The 27,207-nt window shown below is 34.6% G+C and overlaps 1 protein-coding gene across 1 annotated transcript in view; it reads left to right on the forward strand.

The window, feature by feature from the left end:
- The window catches only part of ush2a (Usher syndrome 2A (autosomal recessive, mild)), a 427,426-nt gene that overhangs the window by 259,151 nt on the left and 141,068 nt on the right, over nt 1-27,207 (forward strand). The window contains exons 41-45 of the mRNA XM_088624763.1: nt 8,087-8,715; nt 11,516-11,844; nt 20,458-20,580; nt 20,891-21,054; nt 22,347-22,556. Coding sequence (XP_088480889.1) covers nt 8,087-8,715; nt 11,516-11,844; nt 20,458-20,580; nt 20,891-21,054; nt 22,347-22,556 — 1,455 coding nt within the window. The remainder of the gene's footprint in view (nt 1-8,086; nt 8,716-11,515; nt 11,845-20,457; nt 20,581-20,890; nt 21,055-22,346; nt 22,557-27,207) is intronic.

Consider the following 27,207-nt stretch of genomic DNA (forward strand, 5'->3'; position numbering starts at 1 on the left):
TTTAGTCCACTTGCAAGAATCACATCTTTCCTTTGACTCTTATTTGCAGTTGATTCTTATATACCATTAATTATTAGAACTAGGCTGCCAAAGGAATCAAATATTAAATCATTGGTTATGTTTTAAAGAATGGACACTATTTGAATTGAAAAATGATTAATATACCATAATTAAATTAATTTGATTGTAAATATGTTTGACATTGTACAAGATCATATCACAATTATTACAATATTATTTTCCAATTCTTTAATCAGATTCCTTTGAATCTGATACTGTACAAACAGACACTCTGAGAATTTAGGGTATCAGAAAGTATTTCACATTTTTAAAAGACTGAGTTCTGGCTTTCCCAATGTTGACCTCCCTTTCCTTGCCAGCCATTGAACAGATAAACACGGCAGTAAGTCTGTCTTTGGACTTTTTTCTACCTTTTTGAGTTCCAAATGTCTTCTTCAAAGTTACATCTCATGATGATCTACTCATTTTATAACCAATCTTCTTCCATGCATTTTGTTAAAAACAATCCCCTGTGGTTTGTATTTGAAATCAAACCAGCCAGTGCTGAAGATGTTCATGACCACAGACACTACCAGTTTTTCTATTTTCTACATCACCAACTGTACGCTTAGGGAGATGTTTATTTCTCTGTCTTTTTTGATCCACTTAGTATGTGCCATTCTCAACCACAGCTACATAGGCTTCCAAAACCCAAAGTAAGGAATAATAAATTAATAAATTTTAGGTATTAAATCCTTTACATCTCATTTAAAAATATAAAATAATATATATTTATTTACTAAAATGTAAATAATCCTAGTCCTGATTGGTCAATATTACCACTTTATGATGGAGAAAACTGCATTTAGTGAGGTGTGCTATTCATAATAATAAGAGTTAAAGATTAAGTTGGAAGTTGTGAAATCGGAGTAAAAAATAAAAACAATAAGGAAATACAGCTTGCAGGGTTCTGTGGTAACATATAGTTGTTTGGACATTTGTCTAACTCATTTCTCAAACTTCATTTTTGAACCCTTTAAGAACTAAGTTTATATAATTGGAAGTTTCATTTCACACCTCTCTGCACTCATTCTGACTTCACACCTCTTGATTGGCCTCTCTTTCTGTCCCCTGCTCCCGCCTCTCACTCCTCCTCCCTCCCAACCTTTGTTCTCCCGCTACTTTACGTTGTGTTCTCTTTCTCCTTTTTTTCAGCATGGAATAAACCTATTACTTGTTCCTTTTCAGCCTACGCATGCTGACGCAGCTACCCACCTAAGTTTATATAATGCAAGTATACAATTTAGGAAGAACTGCAGAATAGATAGGTGTGCTTTAATGAAGTTCTAGATCATAGGTTATGTTGCCAATAGTAAATGATTGAGTGCCGATTTCTGACAGTATTTAGGCCCTCAAAGAATGCATGGATTAAGCTTAGAGCAGAAAGGAAAGACAATTTCAGGCAGCCAAAATGGGGCAAAACATCTACCTTTATAGCAAACCTCAAAAGGAAAGAGTCAGTAAACAGCTTCACATCTTTTTCGGGGGGGTTATACAAATGAGATGATATTAAGAACACATGCTACAGAATGTAATTGTTTCTCTTATACAGTAGGTATAGTAGTTTAAAAATACTCACATATTTAGTTTAGATGTATACAGTATACTGTAGGTTCAAAGAGACATTGGGATTCAGTCATTCAGCAGCTTTAATAATCTATTAATTACAGCGCTGGAGCTCTGGGCTCAGTTTCTGGGGAGCTATCTGCGTAGAGTTTGAATGTTCACCCCGTATTTGCTCTGGTTTCCTCCCACAGTCCAAAGATGTACTGGTACAGTTGGTTAATTGGCTTCTGGGAAAGAACCTAACCCTGGTGTGAGAGTGTATGTGCTCGTGTCTGTGTGTGATTATCAGGATAACAATGGCTGGTAGTAACTGTGCTGATGATCGGGCAGAAGAGAGAAGATCTCAGAAGGAACGAGTTTCAGTGAGAGTAAGAGCTACAGCAAGAAAGAGAGAGATCTACTGGTGGGATGTCTGATGATTCAGGGGATAGAATAACAGAGGCCTTTAAGATGATGATTATGAGTCAGTGGTACAAGTAGACCACGAGGAAGGTGGACAAAAAGGGATGAACACTGAATAGGAACCGGCCACTTGGAAATCCTCAGGCAGATGGGAGGATTGATTCAGCTGAGAGCTGAGTGAACCATGAGTGGGGCATAAAAGCAGAGTGCATAATAAACAGGATAACAATCTGTTTCTTTGGGTTCCCTCACCAGACTGGGAGACTGTGGGTGTAATGGAGGGATGCCTGATTAGGGCATTGGGCCAGCTGCAGGAGCACAAAAGGCAGAGACAGCAAAACCACAGTTGAGAAACTATGCTACCGTATTTCAACAAAAATGTGATAGTAATGATTAATTTTAAGATAGAGCAAACAGTCTGCAAATATAAATAGAGCGTTAATAACCTTACATATTCAATCTTAGATTGCATGGTTTGTTTATAGTTTAAGTTTTTCAGTTTAGAGTTCACCCTTTTCAGTGCAAGAGAGCTTGAAAAAATAGTCTGTATACCGAAATGTAGTTCTAAAAATAAGCCTTTTCCCTGTCTTTTGACTTCTTTTATTACTGTGCTAACTAAATTCATATAAATCTGATTTGAAGGCTCAGCGGGCTGCACTCTTGTTTTCCCTTACATTTTTTGCAATTTATACTTCTTGAAGTGGCTTTCTAAGTATTCTAGAATGTCCTGAAATTACAACTGTTACTGATGGCTGATTGAGGCCGACGTGTGTTATTGCACTGTGTTCTTGCTTGTACCCCGAGAGCAGTAAGGCATCAATAAAATAAAAAGCACCTGCATCTTAAATGAAATTTCAATTGAAAAACTTAACAGCCCTTCAAATTGCAGTTTTTAACACAGACCAGTAAAGCTTAAATAACACTTCGCCTCTATAGGCCATGGGGGGGTGGGAGGGGTGGTAGAGGGGGTGGGGGCATTGGGGATTTCACATTCAAGGTGACTTGATTGTCTCGTGTGGTAAAATTATTTACAATTAAGGAATTTCTCAAGAGAGCAGCATTGAATTTGCTGTTTGACACCTATGCAGGCATGTGGTTGGGCTTTTTCAGTATTCATGGAAGCTCCTGAACCTTTGTGGTAATTGAATCAGTTAGAGTGCTGAGTGGAGCAAGCATAAAAACCTGTTAACCTAAAGGTCAGATCTGTGCATTGTTTATTTATCAGAAGGTTGAAAGAGCTAAATCGGCAGCTACTGTCACAGAGGCAGTAAAAAATTACCTATAACAATAACAGGGAGTAGATAAATGAAAAACTCTGGGTTAGAATTATAAACAGAAGAAGCTGAAATGTGTAATTTAAAACTCTGTTGGGGACAGAAACAAGCATTTAAAAATATTGTCTATACAGATCCTGGAAATCATTCATATGCAAAATGTATTTATAGGATTTCAATTTACTTTTTGTGGGAGACTAATGTAATTAAAATGCCTGCAATAAGGTGCATTAAATTGGAAATAGCATTGATTATATTATTAGGTACTATTGCATTTGTGTAACCCGAGCTCTGAAGGTTATGAGGCTGGGGAGGCCAGAGGCTCTGTGCATGCACATTACTGCATTGGAATTCCAACTGATGCTACCACCCTGGTGTGTTTACCTGGCACAGAAGCTGAAGAACACATAGAAAGGATCTTGCACACTTTTGAAACTCAGTCCTGATGGATTATATCAAATATCTTTCAACAGAAATCCTACTAGGGTTCATTTCACAAGAAAAATAATGCATTCCTAAAGGAGTCCTACTGGATATTTGTAGAAGTCAAAAATTATTTTAAACTTAAAAATCTGCAGGATGCTATATACAGTAAATTCTGTCCATACCAGGAATCATACTGAGGCTGATCTGGGCACTCTGTTCTTTCTATAATACATTTATTATAGAACATACATATGTATTTTGACTAAAGATGGAATAAAGGCACTTCCGTCTGCTGATACTGGTGTCAAAAGGGTATTATCTTTTAACAGGATCTAGTTTTTTTTTTCTTTCATCTGACTAAAAAGCACTGGTACATGTATAACCACTGCTACTATTTATGATTAGATTAAAAGAAAACAAAACATATTTTGCTGGCTGAAGCTTTTTAATTTTTGTATTGCAATTTTACCAAATGAACATGTAATGGTGTACATTATACAGTATAAATGTATATTTACCTTTTTTGGTTGAAGTTCAAGAAAAAGCTATTCATTTAGGATTTTAGATGTTGAAAATAGTTTGAGCAACCATTGAGGGTTTTATCACAATGTGTAACAAATACAGTGTATTTGTAATGGAACATATACATATTTTGATCTATACATTTTGTTTAACACTGGTTTCATCAAAAAATATAATAAAATAGATTGTTTTAAAACCTGTATTATGCTATGGCATAAAACTATTGAATTATTTAACTGTCTTTACTTAATATAAAGTTTTCAGCAGTTAACTTTACTGTTTGGTCATGGCTAGGGTATAGACGCACTTTAATGGTGAAGACAGTAGGTATTCAATAAGAAATAATTTTGTTGTTGGTCATTGTAGAGTTGTTAAATAAAATTGGGAACTGGAGGCAAGGAACTTCCCGTACACCAGTTCTGTGGGCCTAGAAAGGCCCTTGACATCACAAAGAAAATAATTAAAGCAAACAACACACTTATTTAATTATACAGTACATCAATGATAGAAGCTTAAGCAATTCAACTCAAGATGTCAGGCCTATTGTATTAACGGGGATCTATGACATTATAGGAGTAACTGAAAAATGGCTAGGAGAGGATAACAGGAATGTGTATAAAATTAATGGGTACATAATATTTGGAAAGACAGGAGGATTGAAGTGATGGTGGTGTGGAACTATATATTAAAAAATAATCTGCAAGATAGAGAACTGAAGATAGAGGGTATGAACAGATTATAATATGTGGGAGTAAGATTTGAAAATAACAATTCTTAACAATAGATGCATGCTACAGACCACCTAATGTAGACATGGACACAAAAAGGTTATTGTGTGATGAGATTAAAAAGTTATCTACTGTAGCTAAAATAATATTATGTTACTGATGAGGGGATAAACTGTGCATGTATAAATTGGCATATTTAAATGGTTAATGGATAAATGATTGCTTCTCAACTCAGTTTGTAAAAGCACCAGCTAAGAAATATCATCTTATTGACCTTATCTTTTCAAAAGACTAGGGTATAATTAAAAACACATGTGATAGAGCCACTGGGAAATTGTGACCATAATTTATTATAATCTATATACCTTTGGTCTCTAAAATGTGAATCAAATCTTTTTTAAAAAAAATTTAGAAACAGACTATGAAGGAATGAGACAAAGTTTACAAATAAACAACAGACAAGGAATGAAGTCAATAGCAAAAAGATTACCATGCTTAAAACACATATGTTGAAGATTACAAAATAATTAATCCCTAAAACAGCAATTAATAAACAAATGAATAAATGGCTTAGTGCAGACATTAAAAAAACAAGTTCCAAACAAAATGGAAGTGCATTAGAGAGTTTACAGTATATGGAAATAGTACCGTATATCTTCAGGTACAGACAAAAAAAGAATTACCATTAAGGGGAACAAAAATAATAATTAACAAAATAATAATTGCATTATTAACATTTTTAAAACTGTAAAACCAATACTTTTCCAGGGATAACCCATGTTCCGGTGTTCATATATTATTGTATGTCTGGTGGCTATAAAATGATGGGATAATACCCAGATATTCAGAATTCATTATCAATTTAAGTAAAGAATATCTCTAAAACTATTTAGACTTCCAGAAAGCTTTTGATAAGGTCCCTCACAATGTTTTTAATTTTTAAAGTAAGAGCCATTGTAATTGAGGATCACAGCACATGGAAAAGAACTCATTAGCAAATAGGAAGCGATGTATCATCAGGTAGAATTTAATGTGTGTGTGTGTGACTGGGGTTCAGGGAAACAGGGAGACAGACAACTGTTGTATGTGACATTTCAGTAGTTATAAGACGGAGATAACCACTGTCAAAAATAACCATTGCACTACTGTAATATTTATATAAGTCCTAATGCATATACAAAGATTTCTCCTAAACATGACATTTATGGTAACAGAGAGTTAGTCTAAAGTATAAACGTTGGTTGTAAATGTATGGGTGTAGAGCATTAAAGAAAATGTACTTTTTTGTCCTCTGAAATGCTCTTTTTAGTTACGTTAAAACTCATTTCAAACCATCACTGAGCTGTGGTGTGACTTTTTGCGACCCTTCAATTTTATAGAGCACAATGTCTAATTGGGCATGTCGTATGTAAACAATGCCATAAGCTTTCATATCAGTTTTTGGGTGTGTCCTTCTGAACTTTATCCACAAATTAGAGTTTCAAAGATTTATAAATTAGTTTAATTTGCACTTACATTCAGGGACTTTACAACTAGCATATAATGTTTAGATTCGGTCCACATGCATAAATAGGATATTATAGCCTCAGAGAAAGAGTTTGAAGAAATGCAACAAGAATGATTCCTCATCTTGGGATTGATTGTCATATACTGTAACAACAAGTGAAGGGGCCTAAAAAGAAAGAGATTGCAAGGGAATTTAATTCAAATATGCAACAATCTACAGGTTTAAATAGGGACTATTTCACGTTAGATAAACATGGTTACAGTTGGAAATTAAAAGAGAATTCATTTAGGATGGAGAATAGAAAACACTTCTTTTCACAATTAGGTGTGGGTATCTGTTCTGGAACAGGTTTGCCAGGCAGATGGTTCAGGCCCAATCTCTGGGCACCTTTAAGAAACAGCTGGATGTTCATTTACCTCCTAAATCACCAAATGGGCAAGATTGGCCAGAAAACCTCCTCTGATTTGCATCCTGTCTTAATAAGTTTTCTTATTTGTTCGATACTATGTTTGGGTGAGTAGTGTATGTGTAAAAGTATTAATTGTTAAAAACAGTCTTACAATCAAGTCACATATCTTTATCACATAGATTATTATTATTTATGCGATACATTTGTGAAACGTCATTATAACAATTACATATGGTAAGCTAAAATATGCAGCTGGTCTGCTTAAAATGGAATACAAGTTTATTTGTCAAAGAAATACATTTCAAGATGCCTGATGATACTATGCCTGAGTCCACATCAGTAGCTGACACATACGCTGGGGGAAAGACTAATCATGTAGTTTATGTATTTTGTTGGTTAGAAGCATATGGTTTCATTCCCACATTTACTGTAGATATAGAATTTTACTAATTGTATTATCAATTTATTAATTTTACTAATTGTCTAAAATCACAGATTTGAATGGTTAATGTAGGAAACAGGGAGCATAACAAAAACAATTGCATATACAGTACCATTCTTAACATATGAGTCTGGGCTTCAAAAAGCTATGGCTTTTTAATACTTGTTGGTGAAAAGAAATGCACTGTGTGTGCTGAATTGTTCATATGATATAGATTCTATATGCTAAAATACATATTTTAATTATGTATCACTGCATAGGTTTCTGTTGCATTGACCAATTTATTACTGGAGATGGTTAATGGAAAGAATTTATTTAGCAATTCAAATGGTGCAAAGTTTTCAGTAGAAATCTACTTTGTAAAAAATAAGACTTTTTTTACATAAGAATTGCTAGTAGCATTTTAAAATTACTTTGGTGTAACCTACAACCTGCCCTTTATGGTATGCTCCCATATATGTATGAGTTTAGTTTCATGATTAAAGCAGTACAACACAGCATTAAAATAGAATTACAAATTACGATGACAACAACAAAGCCACAAATGTAATTGTTTTCTTTAAAATGATAAGCATCATTAGACTCTATATGATACAGTCATAATATCAATGATGACAAATGGGATTAAATGAATCACAAAGGTCAAGAAATTACAAATAAAAAAGATACCTGAGTTACCCAACATTTCACAGGGAGAATGAGAAGGAGATTTCCAATAGACTTGATATGATTTCTTTGTTTTACTTACAGGACCTGGGCCAGTGGACCCACCTGTCATTTCTGAAGTCCAACCAAAAAGGGCAACGATCACCTGGCAGCACCCATCCCAACCCAATGGTGTAATCACTCACTATAACATCTACCAGAACAGCACTTTGAAGGCTACTGCAGCAGGCAACAGCACCATGTATACAGTGGCTCATTTAGAACCCTTCAAGAAGTACACATTCAAAGTAGAGTGCTGTACAGCAGCAGGGTGCACACTTTCTTCTGAGTCCCGTCCTGTTTATACCCCCCCAGCACCTCCTGAAGATATTTCTGCTCCACAACTCTTCTCTGACAGCCCCACATCTGTGCTTTTATCTTGGGAGCCTCCCCTTCACCCCAATGGTGAGGTGGAGCATTACACAGTGGAGAGGAGAGTGAAAGGCACCCAACAGATATCTACTGTTGCTACCGTGCTGGCTGATGAGCCCCTAACTTACCTTGACAATTCAGTGAGTTTAAGTCCCTGGACAATGTACGAGTATCGGATTGTGGCCTCCACTGTCAATGGAGGCCTCAACAGTAGTGACTGGAAGGAAGTTACCACAAGACCATCAAGACCAGCCGGACTGCAGCAACCTAAAGTATTGGTTTTGGGTCCAGATGGAATTGAGGTAGGGCAGATGTTTAGTATTTTTTGAGGGAATGTCATCATGCAGGAATGCTTGTTTTCATTTCAAGTTTCTTTAGTTCCCTGTGCAATGCAACATCCATTATTTAGATGAGATTGTCACTGTACTGATTATTATTACGGTTTGGATCCCTTTTTAATATTTTACATGAAGGCTACCTCAACTTGAGGCCCCTCCAGCCCACTCCATTACAGTTAATTATTTAATTGATATTTACCATTGTCAATAGAGCAATTAAGGAGTTTGTTGTATCAAAGTACTGCAATGGATCAGACAGGTAGAGTTGCAAGTAGCCCTTGTTCACACTGTGTACCCTACATATTTATGGGATCACAACCTAAAGTTTTTATTACTGCAGCTAATGATGACTGCCAACTGAAAAGTTATTGTAACAGTGCTGTCTGTAGCCAAATATGTGAACTAACTTAGGAGTATTTACATCATAATTGATTATTATTATTGATTAAAAAAACAGTTTATTGGAGGATGCCAAGAACAAACAAAACTGATATACAAATTATAATGGGCTAATAAAGCCCTCCACGAATATTGTAGTTCTTCTTGTAATTCAATAGAAAATATACTCAAGAGAACAGGGCAGCTAGCAGTGTTTTTGGCTTGTATACAGGCTGGATTCAAGGGAAATTAATGTAACCAAACAAGAGGGCTTTGCAGCTTAGAATCATCTTTGTACAAATACACCCACATGCACATTTTTATTCAGACCTGTACAGGTGCCAAAAATATTGGTGGAAATGCTTCTCTAAACAAAGACAGTGTTAATATTAAATCACTCAAATTCTCGTTTTTAATTTGTTTTCACAAAAAAAACAGATTCAGTATAATGGTGTTAAGAACCAAAAATAAGCCTTGAAGCAATCAACAAAACAAGTCACCACGTGTCAAATTGTGCAGTGTATCTGATCTCTATATAGTTCCTATGTTTTTCAAAACATGCATTCCAGTGACTCACAAGTTTCCTGATATTTCTTTAGATCCTTTAGATTGTTTTGGTTGCAGTGTAAGTCATACTTGCCCTGCCTGTTGTCATACAGGACAGAACTTGACCTCTTTCAGATGGTCAAAGATCTGAAAAATGCTTGGGACAAGCTCTGAACTACTTGGAGGATGTTTAGTTGTATGCAAAGAATTGCTGCACAATTGTTAGTCTTTGTGGTCTCAAAGCATGAACTAACATCTATATGTACAGTATAATAATACCAAAGTAGAATACTTAATATGCATTCCTTTTAAGAATTCTAGCATAAGAAAGACCTAGAATGCTCCCTTGAATCCACTTTTTCATTCAAATCTTGTTTAGTTTAAGGGGTTGTAAAAACGTATAATTTAAACTCCTTAATTTAATTTGGTTATTTAACTTACATATTTTTACAAAATAAATGTGTCATCAAAAGATTTCTCACTTTTATTTCCAAATCAAATGATACTACTTCTGGTTTGCACATTTTTATTTATCTGTCATTTGTGTAAGTCTAACTAATCACTTTGCATTATGTATTACAGTCATTTATCTCATACAAAACTTAAATTTAGATGCAATAAATTCTCTAAATTTTCAAAAAATGTTTTAAAGTTGTATAAAAAGGTTGCAATGATTAATGCAAACTAGCCTGATAATTTACTAAGGGCAAATGTACTGTAGTGTATAGAGCCTTACAAATCATTTAGACCCTTTCTATTGTGCTCCAGTTTGTAAAATTACAAAATCATGCATGCATATTTTTAAATTTAATATTCAAACCTGCATGTTCAAACTGTCTTAAGACAAGTAACAGTAGATGCAAAAAACAAAATTGAAGAAACTGAATAATTGATAGTAGGAATGGTGTTGATGTGAGATGTAACATTTTGCATTGAGAAAAGTGTCCATAAAACTTTTGCCACATATTTGCAGAATTACTAATGTGCTTTGTTGCATACCCCATATGGGATTTGAGATTTGACCCATTGATGTTTTCTCTCATCTCAGCCACTGTACTCTGTTTCACTTTCAAAGTCACCATTGGCCTCATGGTGGAATCCCTTAGAAGTTTCATCTTTGCTTTGGCTGCTCAGTCTGGAGATACATCTTGATCTAGACAGTATCTGAGTCCCCACCACTTTTTGAAAATCAACTTTACCATCCTCAAAAATATTAAAAAGTCTTTGCACTGTTATTATACTTTCTCCCGATCTGTTCCTTTTTTACAACTGTATCCCTCAGTTATTTTGAAAGCTTTGTGATCATTACACTAATGGTTTGGCTCCTTGAGGTAATTGTGAGCACCTAAATTAAGTTTGCCACAGCAATGATGGCTTTTCTGTTTTTTTCTATATTAATTATTAATCTATTTACTTCTTTGAATGTTTGTTTTGCTTTGAATGTTAATTGCTAATTCGAAACATCATCACTGCAAGTTTAAAGCAACAAAAAACAGAAAAGGAAATATCTAAATACTTTTGCAAGGCACAGTACTGTCAATACAAAAGGTCACTAAATTGTTAAATAAGAAATATTTCATTTAACAATGGAGAAAAAAATTGTTTAAAATTTCATTCAGAATCTTATAAAATCTTTACGTGTATAATTTACAGTGCTTCTAGTAGATACACCTTCCTAAAATATTCAACCTAATTTGCTGCTTTGATCCATTATGAAGTGCACAGATAGATTTCTCAGGGTTATATACTAATAAATCAGCACTGGATTTGTATTGGTTTTAATATAATTTTGAATACAGACAAACTTATTGTGTTTCAGTTTTTGATGTTGTATTTTCAGGTGACATGGAGTGCTCCACTAATTTCAAATGGGGAAATCCTTCGCTATGAAATACGCCTGCCAGATCCTCGTATCTCTATCACGAACATCTCAGAGTTGAATTATACTGTTACTCAACTGATTCCATACAGTAACTACACAGTTACCATCTTGGCTTGCTCTGGTGGTGGTGGTCACACAGGGGGTTGCACAGAGAGCTTACCTACCTTTGTGACTACATTACCCACAATTCCACAGGGCCTTCACCCCCTGTCAGTTATTGCTGTTAGTGAGTCATTTCTTGCTATTTCCTGGCAATCACCATCAAGACCTAATGGACCAAATCTAAGGTAAGCCCAACTACCTTTTTCACTGACACTAAAATACAAATGTCTCTAACTGGATGGTTTTCATGATTCACTATATTTGGCAACTAATTGCATTAGAATTAACCACTTTTTTGAAGGTATTCAAAATGTGAAAACAATTATGAAAGTAAAGTATTAAACAAATAACTATTGTTGAAAATTACAGTAAAGTAGAATAATACTGTAATGCTTATGAAATTCAAAACAATAAGTCCATCATTTGTGACCATTTTTCACATTCACCCTACTTATCAATTACATATCATCCACGTTTAAACAGATTCTTCAAGTAATATTGATTGCATTCCCAAAAAACAGCCAAACATACTGCGTAAACAGCTTATTAGTATTTATTTTGATTACAAATACCCTTTACAAATTCAAGCAGACACAAACTGACACCCACTATTTCAAAAAGATGTTTATCCAATTTACAGTAGTAAGCATAAAAAACATTGTTTATTTAAATTAAATTCTTTAGTAATTTTCGGGATGGCATGGTGGCACGGTGGTTAACTTGCTACCTTGCTGTACTGGAGCCCTGGGTTCAATTCCTTGAGTGCTGTCTATGTGGAGTTTGTACTGTATGCTCTCTCCATGTTCTCCTGGGTTTCCCTCTGGGTGTTCTGATTTCCTCCCACAACCCAAAGACCCTGGTGAGATTGAGTGCATGTTTGTGCGTGTGTACCCTGTGATAGACTGGTACCCTGCCATCTGTCCATATTTTCTGGGATAGGCTCTGTCTCCCCCGCAACCATGTGTTGGTTGGTAAAAATTGATGGACGGATTTAGTCATTTCCCAGTGGGCAAAAGACGTATAATATACGTCTATTAAACGCATACCTTAGACGTCTAAATGTGGTCCGTAATTCGTCTAGAATGAAATTCTAATATACGTCTATGATTAGATGTTCATTAGACGTAAATGGTTGGAGTTCTATTATACGCATAATTTAGAAGACTATTATACATATATGGTAGGAGTTCCGGATAACTTTAGAGGACTATTATACGTATATGGTTTGAGGTCTATTATACGGATAGCTTTAGAGGTCTATTATACGTATATGGGTAGAGGTCTATTGTACGGATAACTTTAGAGGTCTATTATACGTATATGGGTAGAGGTCTATTATACATCAAAGATAGGTTTTACAAGTGTAGAAACTAGTAAATCAACCCAATGATTTGGTTTAGAAATGTATTCTGAAAATACACATTCACACCTGAAAAATATGTATTTCAAATTATACATTGTATACAATCAATCAACAATCAACATATGGGCAATAATCATAAAAAAACACAACTAGTCTTAAACTTCAGCTACAAATTCTGGTAACATGGCAATATACAGTATAGTAATGACAAACACAAACTAATTACATTAACACACTAGCTCAAAACCACATTTTGATTCAAATATACATTTTAAAATGTACAACCTATATTTCCAAGAAAAAAAATATTACAATGGAAGTTAAGACGATTTTTGTCCACTATTTGCAAACCCTGTCTAATTGTCCTAACAGTTAGAACCAAAAACCTATTATTTTCAGTGTCCAGATCTCCTGGCCCCCTGCCTTGCATATGCATTCTTCAAGTAACACATTGCGTGCTCCTTTATTTCTTTTTCTGTTGATGTAGGGTGGGACTTCAGCACCGCAGCTAGGAGAAAATTATATAATATTACTTCCCAAATAAATGATGATTAATATCTTCTTTAGTATAATCTAAAAAATGAATGGTTTACTAAGCTCAAAGCTGAAATAAATGTATAAAATTTGGCTTGCATCACAGCAGTTGAGCAATAAAGTCTGTCATAAAGAGTACCCAAAGTTTGAAAGTACAACATAGAATAAGAATAGAGAAACGGCAAAACGATTTTGTGTCATCTTCCCCATTCACACTATTTTTATGTGCCATTTTTTGCTTATTCGCGTACTATTTTAATAAAAATAATATTAAGAAAGATCTGTATGTATTCAGATAGTATTATTATTATTCATACTTACTCGTCAAAAGAGGATTGCTGAGATATTTGCGGATAAATACTTCTACGTTTGAAAAACGTGTCCAAAATGGTGACCAACGAATACTAGCAATGCATTGTTGTATATAACCAGAAAATATGCTGGGTTAGATATTTTCTCAACGTATGCGTTTATTAATGTTGTCGATATTATGGTTGAAATTTAACATTGATAATACATCGCGGCTATGTGCCCCCTGCTATGTGCTGATGTGCAATTTTAACGCATGCAGTTAGTAAGGATCGGTCACTGTTGTATGGTATTATATATAATGACATTATGGAATAGGATGGGGACAGGCCTGGCATCACGGGGGGAGGGAGGAGTCTCGCCCCTTCAGTTTTGGGCAAAAAGATTTACCTAACTTAATTTGCGCCCTAAAAAAATAGTTGTACTTTGTCAATGGTCAGACAACACTAAATGACACTAACAGTCACTCAGACTGTTTGATGTGCAGGAGGGCTATCCGTCCAGGAACTGCACATATCAGTGTCGTTATTGAGTGTCAACATTACAATCCTGTTTGCTCAGGTGGACCGATTCCTTGCAGTAGTTTATCATTATACTTAAAATCATTATATAACTAGGACTAGTTATAGCAGTCTGTGCTTTCTGTTGGTTTTACAACATTTTTTTCTTAACGATTCAGAACCTCCATGTAGCTGCAAAAATGAACGCTTATGGTACTTTTCGCTCCAGGCAATACAAACCACGAGAGTGACGAAAAATGTGAAACTGAACTTCATCGCAAATACCAGATTGCTAGTCGTTATCTTCTATCATGAAGCACTAATCAATGGCATAGCTGCGAGATTTCATTCGGGTAGCTGCACCGTACAGCTCAGTTTCAACCGAAATATCACCCCCCCTCAGAATTTCAGACACCCCCTACAGATTTTTCCCTGGGCACCGCACACTGATGGGGGACGGGGTGTCCAGGAAATGGTATCAACTTTTCTCAAGAAAATAAAAATAGAAACTCTATAGGCACTCAAACATTTTACTGTTTTTTTCAGGCAGGTGGCAAGACCCCCTCCGCAAAACCCTTGTATGCCAAGCTGTGGGCATTGATTCGTCGAATATACGTATATTCACGGCAAAAATACGGCTATACGTATATATACGTCGCCGCGACGTATAATCAACGTCGAATTGCAACCGTAAAATCGACGACATTAATAAACGCATATATAACGTCGAAAACACATCTAACACAGTGCCTGAGGCTTTTTACTGTATGTATCGTGTGTGCCGCAACTAGGAGTATACGGCACTCTGCACAGTGTACGAAGTAAATTATTTTCGCAGTAATTAATTTACACGTGTATAATAAATATAGTAATAAATATAATAAATTAATTACTGCAAAATAATTTACTTCGTACACTGTGCAGAGTGCCGTATACTCCTAGTTGCAGCACACATGATACATACAGTAAAAAGCCTCAGGCACTGTGTTAGATGTGTTTTCGACATTATATATGCGTTTATTAATGTCGTCGATTTTACGGTTGCAATTCGACGTTGATTATACGTCGCGTCGACGTATGTATACGTATAGCCGTATTTTCGCCGTGAATATACGTATATTCGACGAATCAATGCCCACCGGGTTGGATGTCTCTTCATAACTAATTGCTAAACCATCCTAGCTACTGTAATTTATGGTACAGTACATGATGTGAACATCCCTCTTTCTTCAAAGATATTGTAGAAATTAGATCAATCTTTGACATTGTAGAAATAAGAATCCTCCCATCTTCATCTGCGTTAAAATGTGTTTTTTACTTCATTTGTTAAAAGTTTACATTTCAATTTTTTATATTGAATAAAAGTTGATTATGTGTATGAATTCTTCATATTTCCAATTATCTGAGGTAGTTTCCTGGTAGACCAAAACTGCCGCCTTTTTCGCTTATAATGTTCATGGTGGAACATTTTCTTAGACAAATACAAAGCTGCATTAACATTTATGCTTTTAGTAAACTCATGTCGTCTACAAAAGGTTGCATAATACTTTTAATTCAATACAGAATGTACAGTACCATGTAATCTATAGTCTGCAATAACCTGCTCAGTGATCTGAAGATCTACAGATAAGCACAGGGGAGTGGTTATTACAGTGTGTTAACCGTAAATCTGATCTAGCTTCATAATTATTTAAACTCAACAGCTCTGATCCACAAGAACACCAGTTCAATGTTTACAATGTGCATGAGAAGAAAAAATTGTGAATGTCATCACCGAAGGACATCACCATTTTGTCTAAATATATAGCCAGCAGCCATATCACCCTACAACTCACAACTGGCAACCCACTGAAGCTAAACTGGTGGGAGTACCTGGATGGGAGACCTCCTGGGGAGACCTCCTGAGGAAAAACTAAGGTTGCTGCTGGAAGAGGTGTTAATGGGGCAAACAGGGGGCGTTCACTATGCCCCAGTATAGTGATGGGGACACTATACTGTAAACAGGCGCCGTCCTTCAGATGAGATGTAAAACCGAGGTTGCGTTTCTTGAAAAGAGTAGGGGTGTTACCCCGGCATCAATTTCCCATTGACCCTTACCAATCATGGCATCCTAATAATCCCCCTACTGTCTATGAATTGGCTTCATTACTCTGCTCTCCTCCCCACTGATAGCTGATGTGTGGTGAGCGTTCTGGTGTACTATGGCTGCCGTCGCATCATCCAGGTGGATGCTGCACATTGGTGGTGGTATAGTCCCCATTACCTGTAAAGAGCTTTGAGTGGAATGTCCAGAAGAGCGCTATATAAGTGTAAGCGATTATTATTATAAAATAATTTAAGTCAAAACAAAATACAGTAAGTCAGGATTGTCATTTGAGGCACTGTATATGGTGAGCCATATATTTGCCATATCGATCAGATAACGCAAGGTAAAGAATTTGAGTTATGTGAGCAAAGAGTACATCAAAGGTTGTGAGGCTCGGTCATTGACGTTTTTACATACAGTTAGTCAATCCAGCCAAAGAATGTTTTTTTGGATATTCACTTCATTACATTGACTCCTCTTGTCAAATGTTCAGAATTTCAGTATTAGGCATACATTGAATTATACACAAACATATTTGTGCCAAATACAGAAGATCTCTTCATAAGCTTTTTTGTTGAATTATTTGAACAGCTGAATACATACAAATCATCTTATTTATCTACATATTGCTTGCTCCGGTTGTCTGTACTGTATTTCATGCAACTTTCAGAATTATGTTGTATCACCACTTATGTTGTACAGTACAACCACTTTTCAGCTACTCAGTATTGCACACTGTACATGCTTGAAGGTTTGGAATAATCATCATCATCATCATCATAAATTATATAGTGTTTTTCTGGACACTCCACTCAAAGCACTTTACAGGTAATGGGTACTCCCCTTCACCACCACCAATGTGCAGCAACCACCTGGATGAAACATGGAATGAAATATGGAATTATTTTCTCAAACACCTTTTAATGCAAAGACTCTCAGTAGTATGACAGCAGTCTCTTCTCAAGAATTAGTAACCCCACCCCACAGGGTGGATCATCATCTCCATCCAGTCAAACACTGATGAATGGTACACAGATGCAAGGATAGAATGCAAAGAATACCTAACATACTATACTACAGGTAGTAATCATGATAAATTTCAGATTTCATGGTATACCATAATGCATACAGTATACTAATTCTAGTCATCATCATTATCCTCCAGATCCACTAAGTTCCAATTCCAGTTGCTCTAAGACTTACTGAAATGTTGTACCTTGATCTGAAATCTAGATTCTGTCATTCAGTTGGTTTAGTAATGTTATTGCATTGGTAAGTAACAACATCAGATAGCGTAAAAAACTTTTACTATTACATAGCCATATAAAATTTTATTCAATAACAGAATTAAATATTCTGTTAAATAGCTCTCAAAACACCCTTGCACCCTTAATACATCTGTGACAGAGAGGGTCAGAAGTAATTACCATCTTGAAACGTCTGTGTGGTATTGCATAGGCTCATTGTTCAAGTACAAAGTAGATCAGTTGATGTGCAAGATTACTAAAAGAGGAAACATACAGTACTAATACTAACTACAGTAACTCAGTAACTCCAGATATACTGTCAAACACTTTAATCAGTTCTTTATATTTGTTTTTGTGAAGATCAGCAGTCTGCAGTAAATACTTTTTTCGCAGTTGACTTGCTATGGGAAATTGTCCTGTCATTTATTAAGTCTGTTAGGAAATGCATGGATCTTGGGATGGTTGATTTTTCCCAGGAGAATATTAGGCAGAAACATTTCACATAGCAGCATGCCAGTATTCCAGGTTTGCTATTTAACTTTTTTACTATCATTCATCAGTGCCAATCTATCATTGTATTTTTGTGATTTAAAAAGATTTTTTATTGTCTTTTGAAATCTAATGGTGAAATTACTGGTTCTGAAAAATACCTTTCTTCCATTAATGTACAGTCCTTCTGTACCGATTTGTTTTTAATTTTAAAGATAATTGGTTTTTGTAGAATTAATCACAGTTACTTTATTGATTACCTAATAAAAATCTAGAGTACCTACAGGGGAGCCTGGAGGGTAATGATTGAGCAGGTTAGGAACCTCAAAAACACGTGGTCAAAAATACTCAAGGTATTAATTATCAAAAATGTTACCAAATGTACATCTGAACATCCTTAGAAGTCAATAGGTTGATAGGAAAAAGGATGAGAATCAATAAGTTGAAAGTACCATTACGTAAAAGTTTTTAAACGTTGTGTCGAAAAAGAGGTTTACTTTTTTCCCAAATTCTGTTGAGTTTGCTATTATAGGGCACACTTGTCAAGAAAGTGTCCTAAATCCTAAAGGTTTATTGGCTAGATTAATATATCCTTAATTGAGTACCAAAAACCTAACAAACTTGCATTTTATCCATCTTTATTGGGTCACAAACTGAAAGCCTCATTGTAGTATTTAAAATGAAATAAAGACAAAACAAATTTAATGTTTTACTGTTGTTAACTGATTCCTTGAGCATTTACAGTACTCCTCCAAATAATGATAACATGGAAAGTAAATTATTAGCACAAGTAAGTATATTAATTATTAGAATGCATATTCAAACATACACTGTGGGCATAAATAACATCTGCTTTGATTTTATTAAGGAGAATAAGCAAACAAACAAATTAACAAATTTGCTAAAGGCTAGAGGAGGTCCTAGTACCTAAGTAATAGAAGGCCAAGAAAATTGACTGAACAGTGAATTATTTTGTCTGTGTTGTTAAAAGGTCTAAGAAATAACTTTGACCAATTTATCTTATATCCAGTGATATCTAATTTATCAAATGCTCCTAATGTTTTATTAATATTAATATTACACATGGGGGCTGATGTAAAGCCATCATACTGAAAAATTAAATATGGTTAGCATGATGAAAAATATGTGTTGTTCTCTGTATAGCAAAGGGAGAAATGCTGGCATGTTGTTTAATAGCTTGAGGTTCTAATAAGATTACAAGCAATAATGTAACAATGGGCACTCTTGTCAAGTACCCCATAAAACAGAAGGTATCACTGTCCCAGTTTGAATAAATGTTGTGTAGGTGTTTAAAGTATGAATAATATTAATAAATGACCAACACCAGACTGTTTCTGAATAACCCAGATATGTTGTTTCTTTTCTGCATCTAAACAGCACAATGGACAGAATGATGAGGTGTTTTATATACACAGTAAATTAGACAACACATTAGTAAAAGAAAACCATCTCTCTAAAACAACCTTTCTGTTTGTAATGTCTTAAATTGCCCATTTCTACTTATTAAGAATTAACCTTTATGAAGATCTTAAATGTTTTTCTTTGATAGTGGTTGCCACTTAAATCCTTAAACTAGTATTCTATATTAGAAAGATTAGTCATTATAACAAAAACAAGGTAACCATATTATTGTAGTACATCTACATATGTGAATGACTGCACTTTTCAAATGTTCTGTATTATGTTCATCTTAGTTTTTTTATCCTTTTCAAATTCTATGAGTTCTTTAAACTCCTAATCCCAGGTGAAGTTTTCATTTTTTTCAGTTTTTTGATTGTTAGACTTATTTTGTTATCAATCTGGGAAAAACAGAGAATCTTAACTAATAAAAATGTTTTGCATTGTAGACCCAATGCTTTTGTTTTCAAGTAATTGAGATGGTACATTTAAGAAACAAAGAATACGTATCTCTTGAGGAATAATGGCATCTAAGAGAACCTCTTGTAACTTCTCGTTATTGCATTTATGAGGATACATACCATTGCTTTTCTTCTGTTTCAGAACTGATTAGGCCATAAAATAAAGGCCTATTCTCAAGAAAGATCATTAAAATTCATGACTGCTTATGTGTGCTGTGTTTATTTAACAGGGCTTATAAACCGTACATTAAGCTGAGCCGTTTTGATTATGGAAAAATTAGCATTAAAGTTGGGGGGGGGACATGGACCCAGCAATAGAGGTGAGAAAAACAGCAAGAGAATTGTCACAAAGAAGAGCTCTGATAATCCATGTGATTTTCCTGCCCACAGATATGAACTATTGAGACGAAAAATCTACCAACCATTGGCCTCCCATCCCCCTGAAGATTTGAATCTGTGGTACAATATTTACGCAGGAGCCAAATTGTTTTATGAAGATAAAGGCCTTAGCAGGTGAGATTACAAAAATTAGCTTTAAAACAAACTGTGGTGGTGTGTACCAATCTGTTTTGTGCACTGATGCCATCTTTTAATACTGTTTAAAGATATATTAAGCAAATATTCTGGAATCAAATTGTTTCCTGCTAATCTTTTGTAGGCAATTGTCATATTTCTTCACATGCAGAAAGGCTGTTTTCAGGCCTTTAGAACTTCAGACTTTTGTACTTTAGCTGATAGTTTTTAACACAGGATGTGGCAGCATTGGATTCGATAACATTTAAGTGTTTTGAACAATTATTTCTGCTTTCTTTGTTTGCCAAAGGTTTACAACATATCAGTACAGGCTTCTGGTACACAATGATGTGGGATTCACCTCTGGGAATGAGGTCAATGGCACAACACTGGCTGGAGTTCCTGTAAAGCCAAGCACTCTGGAAGCCCAGACATTGAATCATACTGCTATAGAAGTTAACTGGAGTCAACCAAGTAAGACTTATTATCGTCTTGTTCTGAATTTTTATAAATGACTAATCCACTGTTGTAGAATGACTTTCAAACCTTTTTAACGTTCTATAGTGTACACCTTTGTTTTGTTTGTGGCAAATAGAATTCAGATTTTTATGTTTACATTTAAAACAATTAAACAAAATTGATTTTAAGAAAAAGTTATTTGAAAATCCCATGAGTTCAGACTCATCCATTTTCTAACCACTTTATCCAATACAAGGTCGCAGGCAAGTTGAAGTCAATGCCAGTAGGCAATGGGCACAACATGAGATACACCCTGGATAGGCACCAGTCCAACACAGGGCAGACACAGACACAAACACACACGCACTCACACCAGTACAGATCATATGATATAGTCGTTTGTATCTCCCTTATTAGGATTTATTAGTGTAATACATATTCGAGTAAGAACCACCCTTCCAGGTCTCCTGTAGTGCTGTGATTGGACTGAGAGTTATTTCATTTTCAGAATTCATTGCAGCTGCCGCTCTTAAGTTCGACCCTTTAACCTGGAAGGGTGTTACTTCTAATATACATGTACTGTATACTCGATTACTAGACAATCATTTAAATATTTTCCATATTAAATATTTTCCTCTGTCTGAATTGTACAGATTAATTCATTTTAGTTGTCCTTGATATACTTTAAACCGGCATATAGTTTAAAAAGAATGGAACCTTTTGAAACCATTTATAATCATGTCCTTGCTTTTTTTCCCAAAATGCAGCTTTTCAGTAAAAATGAAAAATTAACTTCTGCAAATCTGAATTAATAATTTATGATTTTAGCCTAAGACTTGTATCAAGTCTTAAATCTAAACAATTGTTATTCTGACATGCAAATGGTGGTTCTTTTTATAACATACAAATCACACTTCTGTTAAAATAGACATCTGTCTTTAATTGCTTTGTTTTTTATGTAGATTGTAAATTTAATGTATATGCACAGCATATCACGTTTTGTGTGTTCAATGAATAAGTGTTAAGAGTAGATTAAAGTAGTAACATATTAGTTTATTATTTGTACCGCATTTCAGATGTTCAGAATGCACTTTCATTGTTAAATGTTGTTATTGTTTTATTTTAATGTTATTGTTAATTAATAATTATACTAAAGATGGGGGATTTTTAAACAGGAATATTTAAGTGATTGGAGAGATGTTCAGAAACTTTCATCCATCCTTACCAGCTTTCTTGGTCAAACCTCTTGATTGGAGAGGAACACTTCTGAATCATTACGTTTGTTCCTGTTTGTGCAATGTCCCCAGCACTACAGGACATGCAAGGTGACGTTGACCTCTACACACTCTTCATTAACTCTTCACACTCCAACCGCTCTGTCACATTTCCGCCTGATATCAACTCTGCAGTGATTGAAGAGTTGCAACCCAATACGCAGTACAAGCTCTGTATCCAAGTCTTCAATGGGGTTCACACAATCAACAGTCAGGAGGTCTTTATCACCACTTCTGATGGAGGTAGGTATTCAACTTATTCCAAAGGTGAAAATGGAATAGGCTGATTTTTTTCTTTAATTTTTATGTTTTTGAAGTTGATAGCAGTCCTGCGTCCCAACAAAAAAATATCTTGTTCTTAAAAGAAAAAGGGGGATAAAATGCTTGTGTGTTGTGTGTCGTCAAGAGGTAGATCAATAATAGGTCTCTTGTGTGGCTGCATTAGTGTGCTTTAATAAAAAATATTAACACAGTCTCTTCTGCTCTTCTTCTGTCAATAAATCAAAGCAGTTTAAAAAGCAGTTAATGCTTTTGTTTTTAGTTCTTTGTTCATCAATAGTGATTTGTGCTGCGAAGTAGAAAGCTTTTAGGAAGACACTCAAAACAAAGGGCTTTCCTTTATTTCCTGGCAATGTGTCACGCATCTTTACCTCTTGAAAACAAAATCCCTCTGCCAGTTGTAGCACATGCACTTCCTTACATTTCAGAGAATTTTTTTCATTATCTCCCTAACACATCTGTTCACTTGTACTCTTGAAAAGCAAAGAACTTAAAGAGCAAATTGTGGGGATTCAGTAAATGTATTATACATTAGTACAAGTTGCCACATCTGTTTAGGAAATGTGTTGACATCTTGACAGGTTTGCTGTCACAAGATGTTTGACTGCATTCTGTATCACATGGGCATCTCATTGAGGCTAAGAAAAATCAGTGAGAACTGAATTAAAGGAGGCCAAGGTTTCTATGAGAAAATTATTTGACATATCAGATTATTGTATCAGGTACTTGTTAGTCCCTCTGCATTTAAAACAAAACATTAAACATTTTACAGTGTTAAAAATAATGTGTTTTTCTTGAAAGATGAAATGCTAATACTTGTTCAGTATCTGCCTTCTTGTAGTAGACTGATAATTTGAAGCATTTTTTTAGTTCCAAGATGACTTGAGCTAAGATCAAGCTATTCAGGAGTTAATAATCAAAGTTGTTCTTGCTTAAATTGATTAAATAGAAGGCATTCATTGTGTTATGTGTTAGTTTTTATTGTTAACAGGTCTATAGTCAAAGACCTCATTGGCTTTATACTTTCTGCAGTATGTTTGTTAGTTAAAGCACAGATATATATCAATTGAAAATGAAGTCTAATTGTATTGTATTTAAATAGTAAATTTAAACGTAAAGTGTTTGTTACCATATCTATAATTTATATTGATAGATTTTAAATATAGATAAGTCTAGTATGTGTAATCCTTGTTTACTTTAAAGAAGTACATTTAATTTTTAATTAGTATTGTAGAAGAACAGCATAGATTCTGCTAAACACAAAAAGTCATATTACAATGTGTTAATGAATGAAATTCCAATTTATAAAATACTGTAGTGTATTATGCATTTACAAATACAAAAAGTTGGTCAATTGCAAGTTTTAATGTAGCAGTTAAGAAATGTAGCAATAAAACCTTCTACAATACATGTAAATAACCTTCTCTATATAGTTATTCTCACTTCTGGATTATTTAGGAAATAAATTGAAGGGAACATATTGATGCATTTATTACACTTATAAATCAGTAAATGTTATTCTGAGCAGGGATCTGTTTTAGGCTTTTCGTCCTTCATGACATATATCAACAATTTAGATGGTGGTTTAGTGAACAAACTAGTAACATTTGCACATACAATAATAGGAGGAATGGCAAACACCATAAGGGGACCAATGACTAATTTATAGGAAAAAATCATGGATTTCTCACATACTTGAAGATTATATTAAGTGTTGATAAAAAGTGACCTACAGATCCAGCCATTCAGAATGCATGCCGGATAATGCAGCACATTTCTCCGTGCACACCTCAAGACATCGCAGTGTGCTAACTTTTTTAAAATGTATTCTGTTGTGGGACTGAACTAAAGAAATGTTGGCAGCTAAATATGTGACATGTAGATATTTTGGAAATATTTTGAAATTCGTTTTAATTACTTTTGCAGTTCTTATAATTGACAATGAAAATGCTCATAGACTGTAATATAGCACATTGAGCCCAAGCAACAGTTTAGTACAGTGGCCGCCTGATACTAAAGTGAGCAATTACAATCCTTTACAAACCAGGAATCTTGCTTTATTTTTTACGTAGCTGGATATATAAAAATAGTTAATTATTATAACTTTTTGTAAATGTGATTTGCCTCTTTCAGATTTACATCCACATGGAGAAAACCTATAAATTGTCTTAATGCAAATTAAGAACACATTAATAATGTATTTAGAACAACAAAGTTGCACTTGTAAAGCACAGCACCTATTTCAGCTTAACTTTTCTGATGTAGCATGGGAGATATTGTTTCGTGCCAGCCATCACATTATCTCCTCCTTCCCCTTCATTAGGGGGAAGATGACTTTAACTGGGTGTGGGCTTTTATTTCTACTCTCATATTTGGATGCATATTTTTATAGTCATTGATGCAGTTTTAGTTAAGTAATTCCTGGTATTAATCTGGTCTTTTAAATACAAAAATGTTTAAGTCACTATGTCTAATATGTTTCTTTAATTAAAATCTTAAATAAATAAATAAAATCATTCTCTTATAATTAAATTAAATTAATTTTATACCATACTGACATTTTTATTATTTTATATAACACAGTATTTAAATATTCACTTTACATTCACAATCTCATAGTGGTACAGGGGGCATATCAGATGAAAAAAATGAAGACAATAATGTCAGCCCCACCCCCCACCCCCCGGTAAGGTAATAAAGGTGATAAAAATTCAGTCAAAGGGGTGCAGTGTCTCAGAGTTCAGTGCTTTTGTAAATTAATGAGAGGCTATGAACTGCAGGAGCTCAATGTTAGTGGTTTTATAATAAATCAAATTTTAAAAAATTAACGACAAAACATCTTCTTTTTCTGTTTCAGCTAAGTGAGACAAATAGAAATTCAAATTAGTGGAGATGTAGTTTAATAAGGTTCAAAAACATTTTGCATAACAAAACTATCAAACAAGCATGCCTTAATTTAGATTGGATATCACAGTACAGTAGGTGTCAGAACTGCTCAATGAAATAAGCTGCAATACAGTCAGGCAAACAGATTTTAAATTCTACAAGCAAAATTAGCTTTTTAAGTCTGTCAAAATTGGTGAGTTTGCAAGCAGGAAACGGCTTCTCAAAAAGATTTTTATCATTTTGAAACCTTTGACTGTATGTCTCAGTGACTCATTCATAGTATAATCAAAACAAATCACCCGCTGGGCACACCATGTGAAGTAGGGTTAATAACTTCTGTTTTAAAAGGTTTCAGATTTGTGTTAAGATTTGTATCTGTTGTAACTTTTAATACAATGGCGAATATAATTGTGGTTCTACTGTTTATCGCCTAATATTGCGATTATTATATGTGTGTGTTGTACCATGATGTGATGCAATAGTCCATCCGGAAATCAAACTACTCACTTTCTGAGTAGAAGGTGGCCACCTAAACTGCTATACTAATCTGCTGCTTGGGCGCAGTGCACTACATTACATCTATGAGCATTTCATTGTCCATTAGAATAATAAGGACTGCAAAAGTCTTTAAAGCAAATGTCAAAGTATTTAGAAAATATATATTTTTAGCTGCCAACATTTCATTAGGTACATGATTCCATATTAATATTCCCTATGAAGTGGTATTAAAGCAGTATCACAACTTTTTTTTACAATAACAACAGTGAGTACAGTGTTCTTATTACAACAAGGATATAACATTATAACTGTTTATGAAGTATAGTAACTTTATATAGATCAAAAAGTCAAAAAATGTTTTCCATTAAATGGTTATGAACAAGGTGGGATACTGTTGTGTATTTTGTTATTTATATTTATCTACCACGATCATCTACTGTATGTGCATTAGGTACAATATACATACTGTACGTATGAGACTGTATGGCTTTAAAGCCACTACAGTATTAGTAATGCCTTTTAGGTTCCATTCCCACCACTTTATTTTAATCCTGTTTCATTTCTCTCTGCCCCATTGTCATCAATATAATAAATAAATCCTTGAGCACTTGTGTTGTACCAACCATCCTCAAAACTGCTGCCATTACCCCTGTGCCTACCCCTGTCCCCAACCTACCTTTATCAGAAATATTTATGCATCAAAGCCTTTACTGAAGATATTACTAATAGTATTGATAATGGATGACTTTGGACAAGCTGTATACTCAAAGTATAATTTCTTTAGCACATTTGTACAAGCACTTGGAATCTGTCCAAGCCATACTTTGTCAGGCATTTTGTTTTACTTCAACGGGGCATAAAAACTTCCTTGCTTTTAACAGGGCGTTTCATAATTTCTAGCTACGAAAATTATTTAAAATGCAACACCTATCATTCAACTAGAGCTTAAAATATCACAAGGAAAAATACACACCGGTATTCCATTTCTCCCTAAACATTGTAAGCTTCGAAGTCTTTAACTAACGTGATACCGGAGTCAACAAGCATACTTTTAGAATTTGATTAAAAGGGAATATAATATGGAATCGCGTATCTAAAGAATTTAATAACGGTATGATTATATCCGTGTACTGCGGCAGGACTGTGTAAGGCTGTTTCGCCTACCTGATCATGTGAGCTGTCTTGTAGCCTACTGGTCTAGGTGCGTGACTACCAGCTGGCAGGTTGTGTG

Source organism: Lepisosteus platostomus, chromosome 3 (assembly GCF_059453375.1).
Source record: "Lepisosteus platostomus isolate fLepPlt1 chromosome 3, fLepPlt1.hap1, whole genome shotgun sequence".
Lineage (NCBI taxonomy): Eukaryota > Metazoa > Chordata > Actinopteri > Semionotiformes > Lepisosteidae > Lepisosteus > Lepisosteus platostomus.